General features: G+C 52.9%; 2 protein-coding genes across 2 annotated transcripts; both read right to left on the reverse strand.

The window, feature by feature from the left end:
- Window positions 1–5,148: 5,148 nt before the first annotated feature.
- On the reverse strand, window positions 5,149–7,857 carry VOLCADRAFT_99702 (uncharacterized protein; the record flags this gene model as incomplete). The annotated part of the gene is made up of 8 exons (XM_002958397.1): window positions 5,149–5,549; window positions 5,831–5,902; window positions 6,607–6,694; window positions 6,739–6,759; window positions 7,207–7,232; window positions 7,370–7,481; window positions 7,542–7,622; window positions 7,723–7,857. The coding sequence occupies 8 exons, from the start codon at window positions 7,855–7,857 to the stop codon at window positions 5,149–5,151; spliced, it is 936 nt and encodes a 311-aa protein (XP_002958443.1).
- Window positions 7,858–15,759: 7,902 nt separating this feature from the next.
- Window positions 15,760–24,145, reverse strand: VOLCADRAFT_99703 (uncharacterized protein; the record flags this gene model as incomplete). Its single annotated transcript, XM_002958398.1, has 16 exons — window positions 15,760–15,958; window positions 16,484–16,728; window positions 17,295–17,469; window positions 18,262–18,371; window positions 18,560–18,635; window positions 18,890–19,031; window positions 19,299–19,489; window positions 19,772–19,905; window positions 20,183–20,357; window positions 20,576–20,745; window positions 21,087–21,207; window positions 21,588–21,748; window positions 22,014–22,137; window positions 22,597–22,757; window positions 23,863–23,901; window positions 24,083–24,145. The coding sequence occupies 16 exons, from the start codon at window positions 24,143–24,145 to the stop codon at window positions 15,760–15,762; spliced, it is 2,286 nt and encodes a 761-aa protein (XP_002958444.1).
- Between the last annotated feature and the right edge of the window lie 63 nt (window positions 24,146–24,208).

The following is a 24,208-nucleotide window of genomic DNA, read 5'->3' on the forward strand; positions in this document are numbered from 1 at the left end:
CTGCCTTTGGATAACGTATGTGTATGTGCGATGTACCAGTTTTACTGCTGGCTGCGAGGTTTGGGAGCTTTTTTACGGTCTTGGGAACATTTGTACGATCCGAGGGTGCGCCTAAGAGCTGCCGATGAAGCTCTGGTGCGCCCGTCAATGCGAACATCCGTGATATCATGCAAGTGGATGATCAGCGTGGTCTTGCAAAGGCAATTTTTGAGATGTTTCGCTCCCGGCATGAGCACCTAACTACCTAACTTTCTCGGCGGTAACAGGCAATTGTGTGTCAGAGTCAAATTGACGCTGTTCTTTCTCATAAACACCCGTTTTCTTCTTGCGTAAAAATTTCTTTTTCTGTTGTTTGTTTTGTTTGTTTCGTTTACATTTTCTCTTTTTTCTTTTCCCTATCGACGGCGCTGTCAAAGCGGTTCATGAGCCTCCGGGTTCGTTTGGGCCGTACGAGCTCGCTGAAGCTTCATCCATCCATGCCGATGTCTGCTGGAGAGCATTGAATCTTCTGCACAGTGATCTCCACTAGCCTAAACGTTAACTACGAAAGAATAACCCAAACTTTTCGGCACTTGTCATCCCGGAGGTTTATCCACTCTTGGACGCCAGCTCCGCCCTGTCGGCAACTACGGCCTTGGGAAATATTTAACCTGTCACCAAGCCTCATAAAGGTTTCATAAGCCTCAGTATGACATCGAGCATCCAAAAGTAGGACTATATATGTAGGTTACTTTCTTCCCCCCCAACCCCCGTCGAGCTCGATCTGCGAAGCTACGCAAAGCCCATGTCAGTCAATGGCTGCGGACGCCTTGCAACTAGAATTCAACTGCCCAGGCAAATAAATTACCTGCTGGCTGGGCCTCTTAGCATTCATCACTTTGTCAACTGCACAAATGCCAAAAGCCGGAGCTAAAGGAGCTATAAAGGAGCAGCGCCAAGAGCTCCTCAGAAACCCGGCAGATGCGAAAAGCAAAGACACCGAACCAGGTGTAACGGAGGTGTAAGTCGCATAGATAGAGAGCTTGGGAATGTGTCTTAATGTGCTGTTGATTTAGTTATGAAACCCTAAGTATGAAGCACCGCAAGCCTGCGATGGCGGTACTCGCTGCTGATGAGGGCGGGCATTGCCTGTCTCCTGGAATACGTTAATGTTAATGTTAACGTTAATGTTGAGACGGCGCACATAAGCACTACCTCAGGGTGTACTTTGGAATCCAGCTGTAAGAAACCCAGAAGGACTACAGAGGCGCCCCATTCCACCCTATCCCCCTTTGCGTCGTGCACATCAATCGTACTCATGTGTCGTACATTCGTCGCACAGACTGTCATTACATTGCATAACCACACCACCACGACGCAAATGTTCCACGATTGCAGTATGCCGTACACCATAAGTTTTCTATTGCACGGCAGGAAACTCAAATCCGTTAGACCATAACCACCTGCAGTACATCGGTAAAATTTTATCTCATTCATTAGCCAAGCTACAGTTAGCAAAGCAAAGAGCCCCAGTGGTCTGCTTCTACTGGAATTAAGCCGAGGCCAGGGCACCGATATTGGAGATTGATGTTATGGGCGGCAGTCAACTGTGGGCACTTGGGTCACACACGAGAGCTGATTGCGCCGCCCTAGAACACCGCGTACCTCGCCAGCTGTGTCCACTCTACATCACATCAGATTGCCGCGCACCGCAACACGGGACATCGATGCCCCTGCAACATCGTGTCGCATCACCTACGTGCACAACTAGAGCACAAGCCATTTCCCCCCCAAGTCACAATCGTCATAGTGTTCTCATTGGACATGCTCAGCGGGCTGCATTCACATCCACAACTACAGCACAACTTCCCCCCCCCCACACACACACACAACTGCCCCGCCCACCCACATTCACAGCACAACTCCCCCCCCAAAAAAACACACACGCACACACTCACACGCACATCGGACCCAAGGCACTTCCGCCCGCCATACTGCCGTACAAAATGAGCAGTTTCCACACAAAGTCTTCACTCGGGAAACAAAAGACAAATTACCGATGGAGCCGAAGCCACGGGAAGTAGAGGGGACAATTTGCTTTGCATGGATCCGCTCATAGCGAAGGTCATGGGTAATTGTTCAAATACAGCTTGGTAGGAAAAGGCGGTCCCGTGTGTATTTTTGGGCCGCATTTCTTCACATCGAGGCAGCACTAGTACGCCGGGGTACTTGTAGGCGTGAGTGTGTCATTCATAGGGGAGCCATATGGGCAAAATCCTCCTGTTGGCATCAGCGCTAGTCCGGTCTTAGTCGTGGCCGGGCTTGCTGAGGTGTTGTGCGTGCTGGTTCGGACCACTTGTCCTTCCTTTCCAGGCCTGTATCTATTACAACAACAGGCGATGCGCCCTGCCTCACGGTATAGAAACTTGGTAGCCCGCTGTAATAACAACAACAACAACAACAGCGACAACAAAAGCTCGCAATCCATTCATCGCTTCTTCCTAGATGATAGATGATAGATACACACAGATCATACGGACATGTGGCTATATCTCGCATGTTGAATACCGATCTTATACCGGCACTTTATGAAAACAGCTATCAGATATATTTCAAAAATGGCTCATATGTCCCTAGCGCCTTAACAACTAAGATATCGCACCAAAGAAAAGGAGCAAAGTATGCAGCGCGGGCCCAGCAGCTTTAGCCGCCATACCGCTTCCTACCTTATTCCCAATTTAACCTAACCATCAGCCAAAGCAAAGGGTGAGCACGTCACCGTGACGTCACCGCACTTAGGGACTAGAAAAATGAAGCACATATGACTACGACATGGTCCCCCAAACCGCACCGATCGTTCGCACCTAAGCAATCACATGAGCAGTAACGCCACCGCAATCCCAGTGCCGCCAAACCCCATGATGATGATGAAGCACGTGTGACTGGTGGCCCCCCGGCTGTCCACCAAGCTGTCAATTTGATGTGTGACACACACGCACAGGTATACACTTGCGCACCTCGTACATACCTTCGCACACGTTGCCTCTCTTACATCCATTTTAATAATAGCGCTGACATACATACAGACACACAGACACACATGATTTTTTCTCTTCACATCACCTGACACTGTGCAACCGGGCATGTGCGGCTCACACACACACACGCGCCGCCGCTGCTACTCTCCCCCCCACCCCCCCACCTACCCACCGATGACACAGCCACAACAGCCTGTTGTGCTGTATGGTGTGCTCAATCCTAGACATACATGGCAATCCAAATGTGTGCAAATGGCCCAGAAGCCCCCCACTCTGTAACAACGACAACAACAACAACAACAACAACAACAACAACAACAGCCTCTGCTCTGCGTGAACGGCTTTATGAAAGCCCGAACTGGAGAAACTCTTGGCTCCATCAGGCCCCCACAAACCCCTAAGTAGAGGCACATTGGAAAGAGCATTTACGAGCGGTAGGCAAGGCATTAGTAACAGACGTGCGTGATGTGCCGTAAGTAGGGCCGCGAGCGACCCGGGCGACGTCTTTCCACTAGACCACTCCTTTGCCACAGACAACGTGGACTATATTACCCGCCAACCCCCTATTATTGAGCCCTAAGACTATTTAGTTCACCTGTGCAATTCGCTTAGGGCTTTTGGCCGCTCAGGTATCCTAGGATTAAAAACCTGGAACGACGCTATCCGGCGCCCTAAAGTCATACCAACCAACCAATGAGGGTCGCTATCTGAACTGCGGGCTCCGAAGCCGCCAAAACACAGTCCGGGCCCAACTCCTAGGATTGTGTACGGACAAAACTTAAGGATCTGAACGGTATTGGACTCCGAGCTAAGCCTGAATAGGCCACAGTGCTAATGAAGCCTCCGCACAAGCTCAAGGGCAAAACACAGGTCCGCATACACCGAGATTCCCATTGTGGGGCCGGGCTCCCAAATGGAAGCCGGGGGGGGAGCATTCCGGGGAGACGCACACAGACATTCGGGTTCAAAGCCTTGCCACGTACCAGGTTACCAACCATCAGCTCTTAGTAGTAATGTTGGTCATGCATACGTGGGACAGAAGAGCAATCGTGTTGGATAAGATCATCACACCGTCTTCGCCCCCAAAAAAGCCGTCTTCGCCAAACCTCATTTCGAAAATTAGCATCGTGTAATCAGCGCCTCAGCTGTTGCGTCACCACGGCCGCATTACTTGGCTGGTGTCACAGCGCGGTGCATTTTGTGGTCCAGTGCAATCCTAAGTGCCGTACTGTTCGGAAGCAGATATCTTCCCGAATCGGCAACGCCCAAAGAACAAACGCCTCACTATCAAGGAAATCCGCGTGGCCCCATCTTTGCTTCGAATGAAGGCAAGCCGCGTCATGTACGGGGATGTACGGGCGCGTACGAACGAGGCAGGCACAAATGTGACGAGGAGGCTTTTTGGTCACATACCAAGCAATGATGCGTTTCCAGCACAAAAAGCAAACAGGTACATGTATGTGACAAGCTTGAGATTCGACAAGTTTAATGTCCAAGACAATCCGTTAAGATACGTCATTTCCGTGCAGTACTTCGCACCCGCAGTGAGTGCAGTACTTGGTACATAAGCACGTTCAGTGCATGAGGTGAACGGCAAACTCCATGGCCAAGGCAAACTCCATGACAGACGAAACGTCATCAGAGCCGACGGATCTCACCCCGCGGAAAGGGGTTATTAAAGTAACCCACGTGCGACCACTGGCTGCTGCTGCTGCTACTGCTGCAGCTGCAGCACATGTGGGCCCTGCTCCTGCTTGCTTATGCCGATGGTGTCCAACACTGCGAATAGCCTGTCTCCGGAGCTCTTAGCTGCCTCCGTGCCGCCCAAGGAGATGTTATTGCCACTGCCGTTACCTCTGCTATCACCGCCACGGCTGAGGTTATCGCCGCCACGGCCGCTGCTGCCGCTGCGGTAGTGATTTTGAGTGCGCATGGGTGCCTTGCCGTGCCCTGCATCAGCTGCAATGGCGGTAGTCGAAGCGCTGCAAGTTACGCCCTCAGCCCCCAGACTGACAATCTTCCCTCCTCCCTCAACAAATGTCACAAATCATGTGGAATAGCAGCCTCACGAGGAATAATTTTCGGTTAACATTTCTCACCAGCTTGTACGGCAGCACCAACCACCAACTACCTAACCATCCATGTAGGTGTACAAACCGCCTTCCGGATCCATTACCAAGGTACCCGCCGGGAACAGTCCGGCGGTGGCGCCTGCTGCTGTGCCGCCGCTGCCACGGTGCATGCCGCTCTGTACGGCACCGCTGACGGGATGTCCGAACACGGCCATCGGCTGGCCCGTTAGGATGTCGGCGGCGCCGCTACCGAGACTGCTGCCGCCGTACATCGCTGCGCTGCTGGCAGCAGCGCTAAGGAAGCCGCCGCTGCCGCCGCCCGGCGTCCGAGGAATCCCTGCTCCGGTGACGGCAGTGTGGAAGAGGCGGCTACCCGCCCCGCCAGCGGCAGCGGCGGAGGTAAATAGGGAAGAGCCGTCTGGTACGAGCATGACGTCAGCGACGCCTGCCGGCGCCAACGCTGCGCCGGTGGCGGCGGCTAGCGGACCGAGCTGAGGCGCAGCTGCTGGAGATCGCAATTTCGGAATTTCAGATCCGGGAGAACCGTTGCCGAGCCGCAATGCAGGAAAGGAAACAGGCGGGAGAAGGACAATAAGACACGGCCAAGAATGAGGAATGGCACCGAGCGCACTGGGGATTGCACGGTGCTGCATGTGACGAAACACAAAGATATCGACGAACTGCGATGTATGATATACGTGTGGGAGCACAGTCGGAGTGTTACTAGTTCGTACCACCCACCGGATGCCGTATAATCGTACGGTGACAGGTAGACTGGCGCCCCGAACGTGGGCCCTCCGATGATGTTGTAAACTGTAGCAGCGGGTAGCGAGAGGAACAAGGTCCGCGTGAGGAGATGGAAGCGAGCGAGCAAGCGAGCGAGCGAGGACAACACGCCACAGAAACCGGCAAACCCAATAAGTGGACGCACAGATGTAAGAGCAGCAGCAGCAGCGACGCATTATAGAACTAGCTGCACGTCCGTTTAAAAAACTACAAAATACAACGTCAAGAAGAATGTGACGCGGAAAGGGGCACGACTCAGGTCCTAAGAAAAGGCTGACAACAGGATTTGACCTCGGCTGCTCCGCTTACCAGGCGTATGAAGCGCAGCGCCAGGCACCGTTACCGGCTGAACACCCTGAAAAATCATTTAGTATAATACCAAGGTAAGGGCATATAAGTCAGAGGCGTGAGCGGAAAAACTGTAGCCTGCAACACCGAAGGTATGCTCGACGAATCTATGGTACGCGAAGCAAGCATGTACAGGTGCCTATGGCGATGTTAGATGTTCGTTGTTCGCAATGCAATGTACAACTGCAAAGTTGGGTGGAGAAGCGCGCTAAGCCCGAAACCTATCCCCTCCCTTCGGCCCACACTGCGCACACCATCCCTTCCCATCCCATCCCTCCAAAAGCACCACAGCCTAGCGACTCCAACAATTCGATCCCATGGGGACGAAAGCCCTAAAGCTAATTGCTTTTCACGGAAGTCCCTTTCCTGGAGGTATTGCTCACCAGGACGAATTGCGGTGGCGCTGCGGACAACTGTGTGGCGCCCAGGCTCTGTGGCGGGTACGGTGCCGGCCCTGCAGCGCCCGGCGGCCTGGTCGCCAGTAGAGTGGCGCCAGGATGCAGGACGCCACTCACGGTGGTTTCACCTCCGTAAAGCTGCAGTTAGGCAGGCAAACGGAAATTAATACATGTGCGGTAGATTATGTATATATGTGTGCGCGCGTGTGTGTGCGTGTGTGTCTGTGCAGGGGGGGACGTTTATGGACAGGTAGAAGGAGTCGACAGGTAGGAGAGGGTACGCGGCAAAGCTGGGAAAGGTGGGAAGCTCTCTCTTTGGATGTTGGATGGGTGGATGCCCAAGTAGAAGGGGATGATGGGGGAAACGGATGAAGTCGATGATAGGCAAATGGCCGTTGCTTTGCGGATTCGCTCTTGCGCTTAGACCCCCTAACAGGGTCGAGTCCTCAGAGGGGGGTTACAGCAGCTGCACCGTAGTCCAAATATATAGGCTGATCACAGACATCACAGACTATGCAGCAAGGCAATTTTTTGCGCGACCGGACCCCGACATGACGCGACCCGCGCGTATGGGCCGAAACGAACCTGGGACGGAGGGATGAGGCCATAACCTGCGAAAAGGTTGGAAATGCAAAGGCACCAAGTTCGATGAGTTAACACGGTTCTGCGGGGCGCCCAACACGCGCGGGGACCGAAAGATGCTAAAGCTGAAGCTTCAGTTATCGCAAACCTGACGCCTAAGACACACCTGGCGCATAGACTGGCTTAGTTGCGAGCTGGCTTGGACCCCTGCTGCTGTGGCCGGTGGCTTGTCGCAACAATGCGAACCCTTTGAAAGTACCCCGGACAATGTCGTTCACCTACAAACAACAGTAAAATTATTATGGCGAACAATTTTCATAGTGTTCGTCATAACATACCATGGAAAGCGCCAGGCTAAGGCTCTGTGGAGTCCCGCTGATAGCAATTTTCGTCGGGTCGCAAGTCTGGTCAATTTGGATCTGCGAGGAAAAACAGCATTCAACAAATAATTGTTGAATACCGCGTACCTTCCTGAAAGCGCCTGAAGCGCTTTGTCGAGGGTAGCAGACAAACACTTACCAGTGCTCCAGTGTACGTCTGCAGCGCCTTAATGGTTTCTCCATTACGCCCTATTACGCGCCCTATCATGGACTTTGGGCAGGCAACAACGGCCGTCTGGCGCCGGCCCCCAGCACCACCTGGTTGCTGCTGCATTTTTCGGAATACCGGTTCGAGATCACCAAAGTATATAGCGCTGCTTCCCCCTTAAAGGTACTTGAGTCGGAAGGCAAGCCTTGTTGATGGATTCGCGTATCGCAGGACGGGCCGTTCGGACAAGACCGATAAACTATGCTGCAGACAACCCGGTAACAATGCGCTTAATTAATAAATCTACTACTATGTATTAAAAATGTATGTCTGTGTTGTGAAGCAGTCCTATCGCAAAAGTGTGTCGCTCAGCTTGCACGTAGGCGCCGTGGTGTACGGTTGCCCCAGTTCACAAACCTTCTTCTTGAGTCTTTCTCAGGTAGAGTTTCACAGTGTAGGTAAACATGTGAAGGATTCTCTCAGTTATCCTCCCTTTAAGGCCAAAGTTTAATTACGGGTGCCTACCGTACCGTACGTATTTTGGCGTACAGTGTGAGATTGTGACGTAGTGCCACAGCCATCCGAGGCGGCCTCGCTTTCCAAAGCAAGAAACACAAAAAAATATTTCTTCCCACCAAAATTTAATTTTCAAATTAGGAAAGCCTGTCATAGATAAGTAAAACGACTGTCGGCTGTAACAAGCAAGGGCAAAATACTACTATGGCAACGCGTTTAAACATAATGTACATATTTCCAAATTAATATCCTTATTATTTCCTTGGCCATTTTCGCTAACATTCCCACACAAGCCTATAGGAGCCTTCGCGACAAGGAACAGTGCCTGTCTAACATCGCCGCGTACAGTGTGCAAATTGCTTGGCCAATATTAGGATTCTTATTTCACCTCTTCCCACTTGGGAAATGCGTGAGCAAGACCTGCATGTGTGTACGTCGCTTCACTTTGAGCGATAGGACGCAATCACTCAGCAACTCCCTTCCCATGAAACCGATAATGCCAAGCCAGGGCCCATATGACGTTGACTAGTCAGCAGCTCCGCGTTATAACTGGAGATGGGGTTCACTGCTCAGATTTGTGACAGTTAACCTCCCTAACTTGGCGTCTGTGCGTAAACCTTGCAACCCGTTAGGGTCTCTAGCCGACTACAAACTCTAGGAATATATGTCCCTGTCTGATATATGTGTAAGTCGGAAATGCCCCCGGACATCGGTCAGCTGCTCGTCTCATCGATACGCGCCGGCGCCAGTTCAGTCTACGCCCGGCTGCTCTGGCAAGTCGGAAAGCGCAAGAATGCATCATTGTTTAAATCTTGGTATTGTTCTGAGTTGCAAGCAAGGAAAGAACGATGTTTAGTAAGGTCTGTAACCAGACGGGCATTTGCCTTTGTCTGCGTCATGAACCGCGGGATAAGGATCCGCTTAGTAGATTACTCGTTCGATAGTTATCTCAGTCCCCTATAGGGGACTGAGATAACTAGCAGCTGACTATGCCTGTGAAAATACGCTTTCCTTGCGATCGTTGTCCCGGACTTCAAATATACATCCTATCAGTACAAATAACCTATTGGAGATGTCGTGTGCTAGCACAAGCAACCCGCGGCCGCCTGTAGGGCATGTGCAGCGATCTCATTGTGTGGCAAACCCAATAACCTTACACACATATGAAGGCGTGGGCAGACCTGCGAAAAAAACACTCAGCTGGCACTTGAACGTGCAGCCTTATAAGGCAGCAGGGTTTTGTATCCAATACATCCATTCAGCCTGACCGTTTGATACAGCTGGCCTGAACGCCCTGCTACTACCTTGCTACTACTTCCATCATCGCTTTGATTTTCATTTTCTACCGGCCACTTTTCACTTTCCACTGTTTGTGAACATTGTTAGCGAAACGCCCGGAACGTTATGTATGTGCGGTGGTCCGATGCTTGTCCGAACCCGTAGCTATTTTTTTCCTTAAAACGAGATTTAAAAAAATCATGAAAGCCTGACACACACTTGTTTGCGCACATCAGATTCACACACGCCCTTATCCACTCGCGCTCCGCGGCATTATTGCTTGCCTTCCCAGCAAAGGAGTGAGCGACGAGCAGTTCATCCCCACGGCTGTGGCTGGACGAAGACCCCATGGGCCAGACAACGAGTGCACACCGGGGGCCGTTGTGCAGCACACCTGGCCCCATAAAGCATCGCCACTCGCACTGTAGCTGATTTTAGGTTTTAGCGAAGCTGTTATATGGCCAATCTGGCTGTCCTAGGCCCCGCGTATGGCCTTTCCTCCCGTGCAAATCTTATTACTGTTGCCACTTTTGCAATACCCCAATCCTGGACGGAAGCTTGGAAAATTCTTGCTTGTTGAACCAAACGGCCATCGCGATCGCCAAGCCAGCCCGCTGCCTTCTGAGTGCCCTCCTTCTGGTACAAGCGCGTTACCCAAGTGCCTTTGACCGTTACCGTGGGGTGCGTTAGGACCTAGGACTGCTGACACCATTAGGACTCCAAGCATTCCAGAAGCATGCAGCACTCTAGAGTGCTGCTGGGAAATATGAACTATGAAGTCGTAGTGAGATCGGCAGAGAATATGGCACGTAGAGCGCACGAACCGACCGGGCCGCAACTCAAAAAAAGTCTCAAGTGCGGCCAGGTAAGGCCGAGCTCGTAGTTGCTTCCTTGCGGCACAAGTAGCGGGCCTCTGTGTAATGACACCTGTGCCTGCTGCGGCTGGCTGGCTGGCTGGCTGTTGTCGCTGGCTGCAAACATGGAAGCACAGCAACTTTAACCCGTAGCCGCTGCGCTGCCGCCATAACAAGATACGGATAAAACCTCGTAAATTTCAAGCCATCAGTGACTACTGAAAATAAGTATTCAAAAATTCATTATAGGCAACACGTCCTTTTTAAACTTGTATGCAGTTTTGTTATATGAAATATTAATATAGCATGGTAATGTGTGAGGACTGAGATTAATAATGTACATTTAAAAATCTATAATCCGGGAAATGATTCTGGAGCTCATGCCGGCAAGCGCCATGAGAAGGGGGAACGGCGGCGCAAGTGTCCAGTGAATAAGCTAAGTAAACGTATTAAGACTCCAAAAGATCTATTAGCAGTCTTGCAGTCTTACGATCTCATGGTGCCTTCAAAATTCTGTTTGAATCCAGCAGTGTCATAACTTGTCAGAATAAGGCATCATCATAGAAATGGTCGTAGCCTAAACGGGCCCCTTGGCCATTTCCATCCGTAACCCAATAATCCAGGCACACTGCCATTCATGTGTTTTTCAATTCTATGCCCTTGTCGAAACGACAACGGCGTGGCGTCGGAAAAATAACGCCACGTTAATTGGTTGGGTACTTGTGGGGATCGCAGATAGATGCTCACGCCGGAGGTTATTGCCTGTGCGTAGCAGACACAAATACTTTCCTATCGACTCGCGGCCAAAGTCAAAAGCTAAGAAGCGCGTACCGGTATCCTATCCTTAGGTCAAGCGGTAACGTGCGGAAGGGGCGTCTGCTAGGTCGCGAGCTACTTGGGTTGCAAGCGAGGTAAGCTATCCTACATAAGGCCCTGAAACGGCTCCAACTAGCTAACCAGTGATGTGCAGAGATGAGGTTTCATGGGCTCGCCGCCAAACACATGCATTTGCTACGCTGCTATTTGCTCCGCTAGATACCCTGCTAGATGTGCGTCGTTTTGCATACACGTATACATACGTACCTACACGTCCTGAGCTTTATTAAACCTCATTGGCTCGTAACTAAGCTGCTGTTGCTGTTGCTCCGGACCGGGAAAAACCGGCGAGACGGCGCTCTGGCTGGGATTGGGCTTTAGTAGGGTCTGCTTCACGGACCAAGTTGAATTTCCTTTCTAGCACCGTACATCCTAAAATTCCCACGGCACGCAAGGCAGGCGGGGAATTCGTGCGCCCGGTGGCGGAAGCATTGCCGTGCAGTAGTGGCTGGGACTGCTGGGGACATCATCTCCATGGATGCAAGGCGGGCAAATGCCAGCGTACATGCCGTACATGCCGTACATGCATGTCGACGGGCCGCACAAGAACTTTGTGAACACGCACGCCCGCAGCACCTGGCGTGCATGCTATAGGAGTCCATGACCCGCCCGCTGATGGCCATTCTGCAGCAGTGCGCCGTAACGAACACACGTCCCTGGTTCACTGCTTTTTTTATGAGTCGTTTTTTGCATTTATTTGTCGATCTGTGTGTTAGCGCGAGTATTGGGCAGTTTTATACCTGGATAATGTTCGTTTCTGCTACGCCTCTCAAAAAAGTGAATGGCGTAAGCACTGCACGATGGCATTGGCATGATTGATGAGCAATCAAAAATTGAAAGTCAGACGAACGCGTGCCGTACAGCATACGAGCGGCGGTATATGCAGTGGAGGGAGGGTACTGAGGCGCCTGACTGGATTGCGCGGGACGCTCCCCTATCAGTAAAACGTAAAACCTGGCCGGCCATGCATCCGTACACTGACAAACGGGCAGTGGTTTCGGCGCGAAGAAACCTTGCTCGTTCTCGTGCTAATAACTAGGGGAATGCCTGCTTGGACATTCAGTTTTCATCTCTTTCCGTTGCCATTCGGGTGCAGAAGCGCCCGAACGCCCCTGAGTTGAGCTTAGTTTCAATTGACCTTTCCTCGGACGATATATACGAACGAGCTAAACGGGGAAGGATGGACTCGTACCGTACCCTCCGCGGACAGGTGGGAACGAAGCAGCTGCAGCGCACCACACACCCACAGCGCATTACGGTACTAGTGACTTCCAGCTGTGGATCTCAGAGATGATGTTGATGCTTCACCACAACTTTTGTACCAGTAGGATTGTTTCACGTACCCTACATGCTGCTGGGTTGACATTGACCATTGACGGCTGTTGTAAATGGTAAATTAGTTCTGCAACAACCTCAACAACGGCCGAATGGTGGAATTTCCCGCAGTTGTAGTAAGCTAGTACTGGTGCTCGCCTGCAGGCGATCGCGACAGCAGCTGCTGTGATGTTGATGGCTAAGTTGCGAGAGGTGCTACGGCATCGTAAGTAAACAGCTATTTAGATAAGAAGAGGAAAGTTTAACATGGACAAGCTTCGGACATTTAGCATATATCAGATCCCTCTTCGTCTTTACCGCGATCGATCCGTTTCATGTTATTCCCTGTCCAACATCAGCAAAGCAAAGCGCTGCGGGACCCTCCTCCCTCCCCCCGGGTCCCGTTACTGCTGTCACCATTCCCTGTAATATGTGTCGGTCACTTTTCAACATTTCCCCATATCCTCTAAGCAGTAGAATTGTGATAGCTTTCATTTCATTTTCTTGCCCAGAAGAATTGTTTGCCTGGATGGACGAAGGCGTGGACGGACACCGCGTTGAATCTGCGCAGCCGCAGGAGGCAGCAGCCACCTGCAGCAGCTACTGACGGACCCAGCAGAACCTGGCTTTCGCGTGCGTGGATTCAGACGGGCTCTTGCATGCAATTGATGATCAGCACCTTGAAGCACAATCCAAGGCAGGAAACTGCATAATTAAATTGTTTCGGATCATATGTGCTGTACTTCCAAGGTACCAACAGACCTTATCCGAATGAGGGATGTTCGAGGAATCGCCAACGAACGGCCGAGCAACTAGTATTAGTTACATAACAGCATTAGTAGCCTTTATTTCCGAGGCCGCTGAGATCATCGTGCCGACCGGAGCCACCGGCCGGTCTGCCGGCCGGCAAATACACGTACCGGGTACGCAGTACGCGATATATTACAGCGGACCCGGACCGAACGAATCGAGTACATCGACATGAAACTTTGGGGGCCCTATAGCTTGCACCGCGTGTCCAGCAAGTCGGGCCAGGGCGCACTAACATCACTGGGCTTATGCCCTCTCATACTGCGACGAACCACGGTAAAAGCAGCCAACACAGGGTATCCTGAGTCGATGAAAATCTGCGGATTGTCTGAAACAGGCGATAAAGCCCAGTTTTTAAAGATTTCACTTTTTGTAAAAATAATGTTCATACTTTTTGGTGAGGGTTGGCTTACATATCATCTGAAGGGCCGTTGCATCGTTGGTTTGATGTTTCCATCCTTTATTATAGCTTCCATGCATGCTTTGGATTATTAAAATAAAACGTGTAATAAACTTCATGGAAGCTAATGCCTTAGTCCTGTTGTTCACGAATTCAGCTTTTTGAGCACTTACACTGACCTGCACTGACGAGGAGCCGGGCCGGGGAAAGAAACCTCCTACACTCCGGTTTGCCACCTTAATATAGAGTACATGTAGACATGAAAAACTCTCATCTACTCCAAGACCGAGACCGAGCTTGTTACCGAGCCATAGTCAATGTCCGTCTTGTCGCGACCAGCCATGGATAAGCATAGATGGTAGCATGTTGAATGAATTCGGGAAAATTACCTGTTTGCATGCAGGGGGGCCATCCTAACCGCGACAAGCCTGATGCACGACCCGACCTGTTAAAACCGAGGCTTTAAAGTTTCTCTCCGGGAATTCACGAAATTCCCTTCTTGAAAGTCTATTTCACTGTAGATGTTTGTATCGTCAATTTATCCGCTCCTCTTCGCTGACGGAAAAGAGCCAGGAAAAAGCGAAGGCGACCATAAAAAAGAAAGAACAGTAATCATATTTAAAAAGAATACTGTCTACTTGCTTGAGCTTAACTGTTATGCCCGTTTCTAGACTTCTACGGAGAAGTGCGGTCACCAAACCCCCACGTGATTTAGAACTCCCAAGTCACCCATCAGGAAACCTTCCCAATCATACCCACCACAGCTTATGATACGCACATCTTTACGCACATACATACATACATGTCAGCATAAATCGTATTTGTGTTGTATTTATGTTGGGGGCTTTCCTTACTTCATAGGCCCATTCGACTTCTACTCAGCACCAGCACCGACAACCCCGGCCACTAACCCCCCTGCCCATACCCATTTTCCATGCCCAATCTCTGAACAACAACCCCCGATCTGGACTCCCCACCCACCCACCGCCGCGGCCAACCACATCTATCTATTTTAACCGTTCTGTTGGCCAAACCCCGCGTTTGGGTTATTTTATAGCCTTTCCACAGTTGAGTGTTACAGACATACATACAGAGGCCACCGTCGCTGTTGGCTCCGAGAGGCGACTTCAAAGTCTTACACTTCAGTCTTACAAACCTCCCTCCCTTACACCTTCCGAAGCCTGACCTCACCTTGTCTCATGTCACACTGCAACACGCCGTGTTACGATAGCCCTCGCACTAGGAAAACACATTAATATAGAAGAGTGCGGGTTGCATGTCGTTTACATTGCCGTACTGCCGTGCTGCTGTACTGCAATCAGTAATGCAATTAATGATAGCCAGAACATTAATAACAACAAGAGGGGCTCCTGCCAAAAAACTGAATCTGGCCGATGCGTTCGCAAACGGCCCCGGCGCGTGTAGTACATTGTACGACAGTACGACATGATATTGCAAAAATGACCCACATCACATGACTCCACACACGCATACACATACACAGAACTCCCCCGCACTACACATTTTTTTCCCGCCATTAAGTCGCAAGGTGAGCACAAACCGGTCAGCCCAACCCGCGGCGTTCCCCCCTCCCCTACCCCTCCCGTTGCAACCACGTCTATACTTGGTCGATCCCCCTTTAACCCACTAATAAACCCACCACTGCGCCGAAAAGCACACAGTCCCCCCGCCCCCCTTCACGTCCCACAGAAGTGTGTCCGTGCTTCAGTCTCACTCCACTCACTCAAAACACCTGAAAACAAAACAAAACACACACATGCATACACATACATACATTTACACACGTCATTGTAACGTGACTCTGACAAAACGACAAAAGGTGCCACCACAGGCCACCTAAGAGAAAAAACGAACAGACGTCATGAGCAAAGAATCTTATTAGTAGTTAGTGTCACACGTCGGGGGGGCCGCCGGGGCTGCTGCTCGTCCGTCGCCACACCGCCCTCACAAACACATCACTCAGTTACCCACGGAGTAACCGCCGACCCGCGGCGGAACCAACGACTTGCCAGGACCGCCGCCGCCGCTTGCGGCGGCGGCGGCGGCGGCGGCGCCGCCGCCAGGGATGTACGACGGCATCAGAGACGCCGGGGCGCTGCCCGCTGAGGCAGCTGGAGGGCCGCCGCCGGCGCCGGGCTCAGGCAGAGTCTCGCTCCACCTGTAGGACATAGTAAGGGGACATATGTCGTATGTAATGCCGGCTTATGACGTCAGAATGACGCCGCTCGCGATGATGGTGGCAGTGGTTGTTGTGCACTTTGTACTACTTTGTACTGGGTGGTGAAGCTAGCGACGGGGGCACCAACACCCCCCCTAGTCAACATGTGACGAACAAACATCCACGTCCTCCACATCGGACACGTCGTACCACAACCATCGGACACGTCGACACAAAAAATACGAACTACTAAACAACAAAGGGCAGCAACCGCAACAACAATAACAAATATTTCTATTCTATAAAAATCCTGTTTTCCGCGTTTTGTTTTCTCCGTACCATTTCGAACCACCTGTTACCACCGCCATGTCACCACCATGAAGATTGCCACACACATACAGACGCACACACGCACACACGCACGCACAATGCACAATACAAAGAATTACATCCTCGTTTTTTTCGACATTATCGACAACATCATACAGGTGATCGATTTCCTACACACAAAGCGCACATACCCACCATCCTCGGCCGGTTTTGGAGACGTTGGCATCGAAATGAATGACCGCCGAGTGAAAGCGTTTCAAAGCGGGGCGGTGCGCAATCGACAAAAACGTAACGCCAGCACGCAGGCACTCGCTGTACAGCCGGAGCTCGCCGTCGGCGCTCACAGCGCTCGTACACTCGTCCAGTACGGCGTATTGTGGTTTGTGGTACAAAAGCCGCGCCATCGCCAGGCGCTGCTTCTCCCCCCCAGATAGCACTTCCTGTGTATGTATGTAAGTACGTATGTACGTATGTACCAAGGTAGTGATGGAAAGGGAAAAGGGAGAGGGATTATTACTCCCAGGTGCAATAGAGGAAGTGCATAATTAGGCGGGGAAGCGAATCATCCAGGGGGAAGCGAATCAAAAGCATAAATAGAAAACGTTTGTACGATGCGGAATCACGGGGCGGGCGAGGCGGGGACCGGTAGTGGCAGTGCAACAAAGAATGAGTTCCCAAACCGCTCCTGAACCGCACTTCGAGCCGTAAAAGAGGAGGAGGAGGAGGAGGAGGAGGAGAAGGAGGAGGACGAAAGCCACACAAAAATCACACCGGGCTCTTACACCCCCCTTCCCCCCACCTTCCCAACTGTAAAACCCTACAGTCCCATCCCCCATCTTCCCCTTCCCCCGTTTCCCCTTGCCCTCGAAAAACAAGCCATCGCACGAAATGACACCACACGGCACCATCGGCGGATAGATACCAGCGCCCCCCTCTCCCCGGCGCCCCCTCACACAAGCATACACACATCTGACACGCACATACACACACGCACATACGCACTCACATTCCAGTTGTGTACGGCATCCCAGCCGTGCCTCGCCAGCAAGTACTCGAGCTCCACCGACCTGAGGCAGCTCTCCAGGGAGGAGTCCAGGTCGGGGGCCGCAGAGGGGGGAACCCAACCCGCCTCCGACACGAAGTGGGCGTGTTCTGCGGGAGTGGCGCCTCGCCATACAGACCTAAAACACACACGCCCCGAGGAGGGCGGGGGGTGGAGGAGGGGGAGGGGGGGAGGGGGGGAGGGGGGGCAGCGGGGTTTTGAGAAAACATGTACGGGTTTCAGACGAGAGGGGAAAACACACGGCCAGCGGGCATCTGAATACGTTGTTGACACGGGGGAGGTGGGGTGGGGTGGGGGGGAGGCGCCGGGGGGGGGGGGCCGGGTTTCCGACGGCGCGAGATGCGTCTAACGACCAGGGCGGGCGGGGCCCCTACACCCCTTTGTAGCTGTAGCTGGTTTCCTCGGAGGTTTCTCTCGTAGACCGCCAAGAAGAGCACCACCACCACAACAACAACAAAAAGGAGGAGGCAGCAGCACTCCGTCACCCCGTGCAGTCACCCCGGGGGTCAGCCCGTCAAGCTAGGGCGGGAGAGGACCCACCCGTCAACGTCCCCCCCTCACCTCACTCGGCGACGGTCAATAATGGGCATTGACGGTCCATAGGGCCCAACCCCCCCACCCACCGGCCTCCACGAATGCATCCAACCCCTCCCCTAAGCGCATTCGTGCGCGAGGAATTCACAGACTTGCGACTTCAAGGGGGGCGCCTCTGCACTCTGCTGCTCTGCACTTGATAGAAAACACACGTACGAACATATAGACACACAGATAAACACACATACACACATAAACGCGCGCCTATCACGCAACATGTTTTCTCACATTCCGCCCACCAAGCCTCTCGCATCTTTCTTCACCCCTCCCACACTTCTCCCCCTCCTCCCTCCTCCCTCCCCCCCTCGCTTCTAACCTTGGTGGGTTGGGATAGAGGATTTGGTCTCGGAGCGTGCCGGAGACCAGGTACGGCCTCTGTGACAGGTAGAACACCTTGCCCTTGGCGGGGGTGGTAATCTCCCCGGCCTGGGGGGGGAGGAAATGGGGGGGAAATGTAGGGGGACGGGGGGGACACATACACACGTTCTCGGGTGCAATCTCTCAAAGTCACTTATATCATTGCAGTACGGAAAATACACCTTAACACCATTCATTCTCCCCTCCCCTCCCCTCCCCTCCCCACCCCTCCCAGACACACATACACACACACACACCTGCAGCGGCCACAGCCCGGCCAGGACCCGAAAGAGGGAGCTCTTTCCGCAGCCGTTGGGGCCCATCAGCAATACGCTGCAAGGGGTGCGGGGGTTGGTGGGGACATGGGCCGGGGGGAGGAAAGCACACGGGAAGGGGTTGGGGTGGTTGGGGGGGATCAAAGACCAAAGCGAGGGAGAACAGGCTCAACTGGGCCGTAACGAGGGGCCCCTGCCCCTCCCCTGCCGTACCCACGTGCCGGGCCTCCCGAACGAAAAACACAACCAACAGCCCTTAAACCCAAAACCCCCCGCTCTTTCCCCCCTTCTCCCCCCCAAAAAGCCCCTCACCTCTTCCCCTGCAACACCTCGAAGCTGAGCTCCCGAATAAGAGGAGTGCCGTCCGGAGAGTCCAGAGCCACACGGTGGAACCGAAGCGTGTCGCCGAGGGACCGCTTGGGGGGCGGGGGGGGCTCGTACGGCACAACCGGCTCTGTGTGTTTGTACGTACGTGTGGCATATAAGCACGTTAGTCATTTGTGCGGATGTGCGGAGGAAGGAAAAGGCGGCGGAGGAAAAAGCGTAATTGAGCTTTTGCGTGCGGATTGATAATGGGTGGTGATGATGGTATGACACACATACATACACACATCTAACACCCATCCCCCACCAAAAAAACATAGCACACTCGCTCGTTAACCCCCCCCGCCTAACCCCCGGACCCCCCCCCTCCCCCCCCCCTCCCCCCGGACCCCCTCACCTCCCGGCGCATGGTACGGCTCCGACAAACCCAGAAAATGATTAACTGACACGTTCTTGCGGAACAGCTCGCGGTGCTCGGCGTCCTCTCCTACTAATCGCGCCACCTGCTCCAACAGCTCCGAAACCCGGGACGTGTGAGAGGCCAATGCAGTGACGCGCTTGTACACCAGGATAAGGTCGCCCACACCCCTGCGACGGGTTTCGGAGTACGGCATTTGTACGACATTCTTGGTACAATAATTTTTTTGTATGTGCGAGGTTTTGAGCACGGGAAAAAACGTGGACGGGAAATGGTGGGCATAGCTATGAGGAGCACTAAGGGGGAACTGATTTCGGAGGGGGGGACGGTGACATCTCCCGATACACACACATACCCATGCAACCGCGCTGTGTTTTCCCTTTTCCTGGCACACATACACGTAATCCCCCCCCACCCCCGCAAGCTCCGCTCCTTTCCCCCCAAATCAACACCTGCTCGTGTTTTGCAACAGCCTCATGGACCGGATATAGTCGCGAGTGAGCTCCCCTTGTGACCCACGGGTCGCGGGGTCGGCCATGTAGATGGGCATCGCGTACACCAACAGAGCCGTCACACTGGCAAAGTACTGCACGGCGGGGGCGAGGGGTGTACGCGAGTGTTTTCCGTGACAGAGGGGAAGGGGGAGGGAAAGGTTAAATAAAAACACCATGGAAGAGCGTGAGCACGCAATGTGTCTGTACGTGTATCTGTACGGAATGTGTCTGCATCTGCATTAAATGCGGTCACGCAAAATGCAGCCAAAGAGAAAAGGAAACCGCAAAATTAGGAAATACAGTTTCAGAAACACTGGGGGTTTATCTCCGACCCCAGTACCAGTACGGAAGTTTGTACGACAGTCGTACCTTTACAAAATACCCATCGGCCACTTGTTGGATCCCCCTCAACAGCGCCGACAGCCCCGTGTACCGCAACAGCCGCCGAAGATGCAGGTTGAGGACCAGCTGCTCGGCCGCCCCGGCGGGGGGGTCGTTGAAGGCCACCTCCTCGCTGCAGGTTACCAGGCGCTGGTGCGCGGCCCTGTACGGACGAGAACAAGAACAAGAACACGGCGCGTGTGTGTTTTGTATGTCTGTATGTGTGTCTGTATGTTTTGCTTGCACTCTTGCATCTAATTCCCCCACCCCATCCCCACAACACTCCACCCCAAGCACACAGATACATACATACATACATACATACATACATACATACATACATACATACATACATACATACATACATACATACATACATACCTGAACGCCCCACTCAGGGCGGCCTCCTGCGCCGTCATGGAGGCGAGGGGGGGCGAAATGGCCCGCAACAGGTAGGCAACCGCCACGTAATAGCCGTACAACAGAAACTGCCCGCGATAGCCCATGGTACGGGAGAGGCTGCGGGTGAAGAGAACCACATCCAGCAGCGGCTGTACCGTACAGTGTCGTACAAATGGGGGGGGGGCATGGAGGAAAATCGTTGGCGGGAAAGTCAAGGGGGGCCGGAGGGGTGTTCAGGGTTACCTACCAGCACTTCTTACAACACACACACACACAAAAAAAAAGAAAACACGACGCCGCGCACCCACACCAACCCATCCTCCAACCCCCCCCCGGGGGACCCCTGGGCCTCATTTCATCCCCACCCCCACCCCCTTCCCAACTACCTAACGGTCCGCATCAATCATCATAATCCCCACATCCTCCCCCGGTCCCCGCCCCCCCCTACAAAACACACATCCATTCCCCCCCCCCACTACTCCCACCTCACCTTGAAGGTGTGCGCGTACAGCTCGCTGATGGAGGCGGCGAACTTCTCCACGTCCTCCGTGATCCGCTGATCCGCGTGTGTCAGCCCGCCGAGGGTGCTGGCCGCGTAGTAGGCGCGGTTGCTGAGCGGAGGGAGGGAGAGTACACACACCTTATCACACAACGCCGTATCGTATCGTGTCACTTCACACATCACATCACTTCACAACACAAAAGTGGTTTTAACATTCGTCGCGTTGGTTCTGTAATTCTGCGATAGACCACCACTGCTGCTGTTGTTGCTGCTGCTTGTTGTACCTTCTAAGCTCTTTGCATTGTTGCAGCTTAAACACTAAAATACTTCTTCTAATCCTCCTCCCCCCCTTCCCCCCCCCGCGCACACACATACACACACACCACGTCACACACGGACCGGTCGCCTGGCATCGCACGCCTTCCCCCGCAACTGCTCCAAAACCACAACCTTTTTTTAAAAGCTCAAAGCTCTTACTCTATTACACACCTGCAGTACTGGTGGTGCAGGAAGGTGGTGAGCCTCTGTTGAAAGGCCAACTCAATCTGTTTTTGCATGTACTTGAGGCCGCTGTTAACCAGGGCCGCGGGCACACCGATGACGGAAAAGGCCCCGAGTGCGTGCCAGAACTTGTCAAACTGCTGACCGACCTGTGGGCATGTTGCGTGTGTGTGTATGTGCGTGAGGGGTGGGTGGGGGTTGGCGGGGAGATGATGGGGGAGATGACAAAACACACAACGCGTTGAGAAACCAAATGAGGTTTCGCCCCAACATGAGAAGTAGTTTGGACGAGGAGAGTAAAGTCAATGCCCCATTGGTAACTCAACCCCAAACCCTACCTAAAACCCTGACTAAAACCCTTACATAAAACCCTGACTAAAACCCTACCTAAAACCCTGACTAAACCCAACGCACCAGCGTACTGCCGCAGTAACCCTCTATGCGGCTGATGTAGTCGGTTAGTAATGTACGACTAACTAACAGACAGCCCTGTGCCAGGATAAGGCCCGCCTCCCGGCTCCAGGGGGAGGGTACGCAGCTGCACGGGGCGGGGCGGGGGGAAGAAATAGCCTGGATGGGTTTTTTGTGAAGTGTGTGTGTGTGTGCGTGTATGTGTGTGTATGTATGCATGTGTATGTGTGTGTATGTGCTTTCGGGGGGAGAGGGGAAATACGTACAAGAAGCAAAGAACCGATTGCAGGATGGGGTTAAAGAGCTTGATAGGGGATATGACGAGAAAGGAGAGGGAGGGGGGATAGGAAAGAAGAATCATGGATGAAAATCCGCCATTGCCTGATAGCCCGATGATACACAGAAAGGAAGCAAGCCGTACTGCAATGTGTACGACACCCGAGGCATGACGCGAGAAGGACGCTCGCTCAAACTGCACGTGTTCGGATTTCCCCCAAGAGCGCCCCCCGTTATACCCCCAAAAACACACACACACGCACACGACCCCCCACGTGACCCCACAACTCCCCCCCCCGGGGGCACTCACATAGATAGGATGCGCCACAAGCGACGCAGAAAGCGCTTATCTACGGCAATCCGTACGGCACCCGAAACCCGGCGGGAAGCTCCCCCGGAACCCCGGCTGGCCTCCACTTCGGCACATAGGGCCCGCTGCTGCCGCTGGGTGTGCCGTACAAGCTTGCGGACCTGTACGTACAAATTGGACAAATAGACATGCAGAGTGGCGTGTCGTACTCAAGATGCAACAAAAAGAATACATCGACAGCAGACGCAGACGCAGCAGCAGAACCACAAAGCACAAAAACAGTTGCAAATCCCCCGCTGAAAACCCTAAGAAGTTGCAAAGCTGCAAATTTCGCGCACGAGCCACCGGGGGGTGGGCCCGGGGGGCGGCTTGGAGGATGTGGGTTGGGGAAAGAAATACGAACCATGAACGAGTGAAGCTGCTGCTGCCAAGGAAAGGGGGTGGGGTGGGGGCGTCGACAGTTTCCAGAACCAATGCTGTAATTAGTAAAAGGTTATAAACAGCACTTGGGGGGTGGGGTGGGGAATCCAATACGGGTGGTGGGCAACCGGTTGGCGGTTCAACAACATATATGTTGTTGTAAACAGCAAACATGATAAAAAAAAGTCTGCAGCGGAACAGCTCGAGGGGCCCACGGGACGCTCCCAGGAAGAAGACGGAAGACGGGGAAAGATCCGTTGGCGTGATGGCACGTCCCTTTGCCGTACACACCTACCCCTGGTTGGGCTGTGTCCTTTCTGCGTGTCGTGTGTTTTCTCCCCCTCCCCGGGTTGGAGGGAAAAGGGAAGGGGGAAACCCCCCATCAAATGGCTGCAAACAAACTCATATCAAGCACCTTCTCCTGATACAGATTTGTTTATCCTGTGGTAAAGAAACTGCCGAAATCAAAACCAGGGCCAAGGATGTCGGAAACCCCAAGTCGAGCCACGTTGTGCATTTGTGACAATTGCAGCAGCACGAAATGCAGTGAGATGACTGGTTATGGATCAAAGGGCTCCTAACAAACAACTTCGCGGGGAAAAATGAGGCATAGGCGCGAGGAGAGGTTTTGCGATGTCGCTACGATGAAGGATTCAAGTCTGTGAGGAAAGGGTAAGAGACGCGGGAGGCGCTTTTTTTATTGGAAGCGCGAGAGTGATACTGTCCTAGGAGGCTCCACATGCAGGTGAATCGACGAGAGATGGTTCCAATGTCGCCAGCTCGCGATTCTTGGAATTAGTCCCCGGGTTCCAGTGGCCCAAAGATTGTCCATTTGGCTGCGCTCACCTGTGCACCAATGGTGATGCCCCCCGCGAGGACTGCAACCTGCGCAGTGCAAGGAACAACAGGCAGCATAAACTACCCGTTAACGTTGAACTCCGTACGTACAAGCTGATTATAGCGCTTCGTATATCTGGGTGAAGATTATGTATGCAAAGTGACTTCGATTTTGAGTTTAAGCTTTGTTCCAAGGCCATGTTCCGCACTGCTAATGCCGGGTACTGACCGCGATTAGGCGCTTGCGCGCCGGCGGTAACGACTGGAACAGAACTTGGAGGTCCCCCGCCATGGTTAAGCTCCAAAAGTGTTCGTGGTACCAAGTCTCCTTGGTTGTAAGCGGGTTTCAAGTTGC

The sequence above is a fragment of the Volvox carteri genome, assembly GCF_000143455.1.
Source record: "Volvox carteri f. nagariensis unplaced genomic scaffold VOLCAscaffold_93, whole genome shotgun sequence".
In the NCBI taxonomy this organism is placed as follows: Eukaryota; Viridiplantae; Chlorophyta; class Chlorophyceae; order Chlamydomonadales; family Volvocaceae; genus Volvox; species Volvox carteri.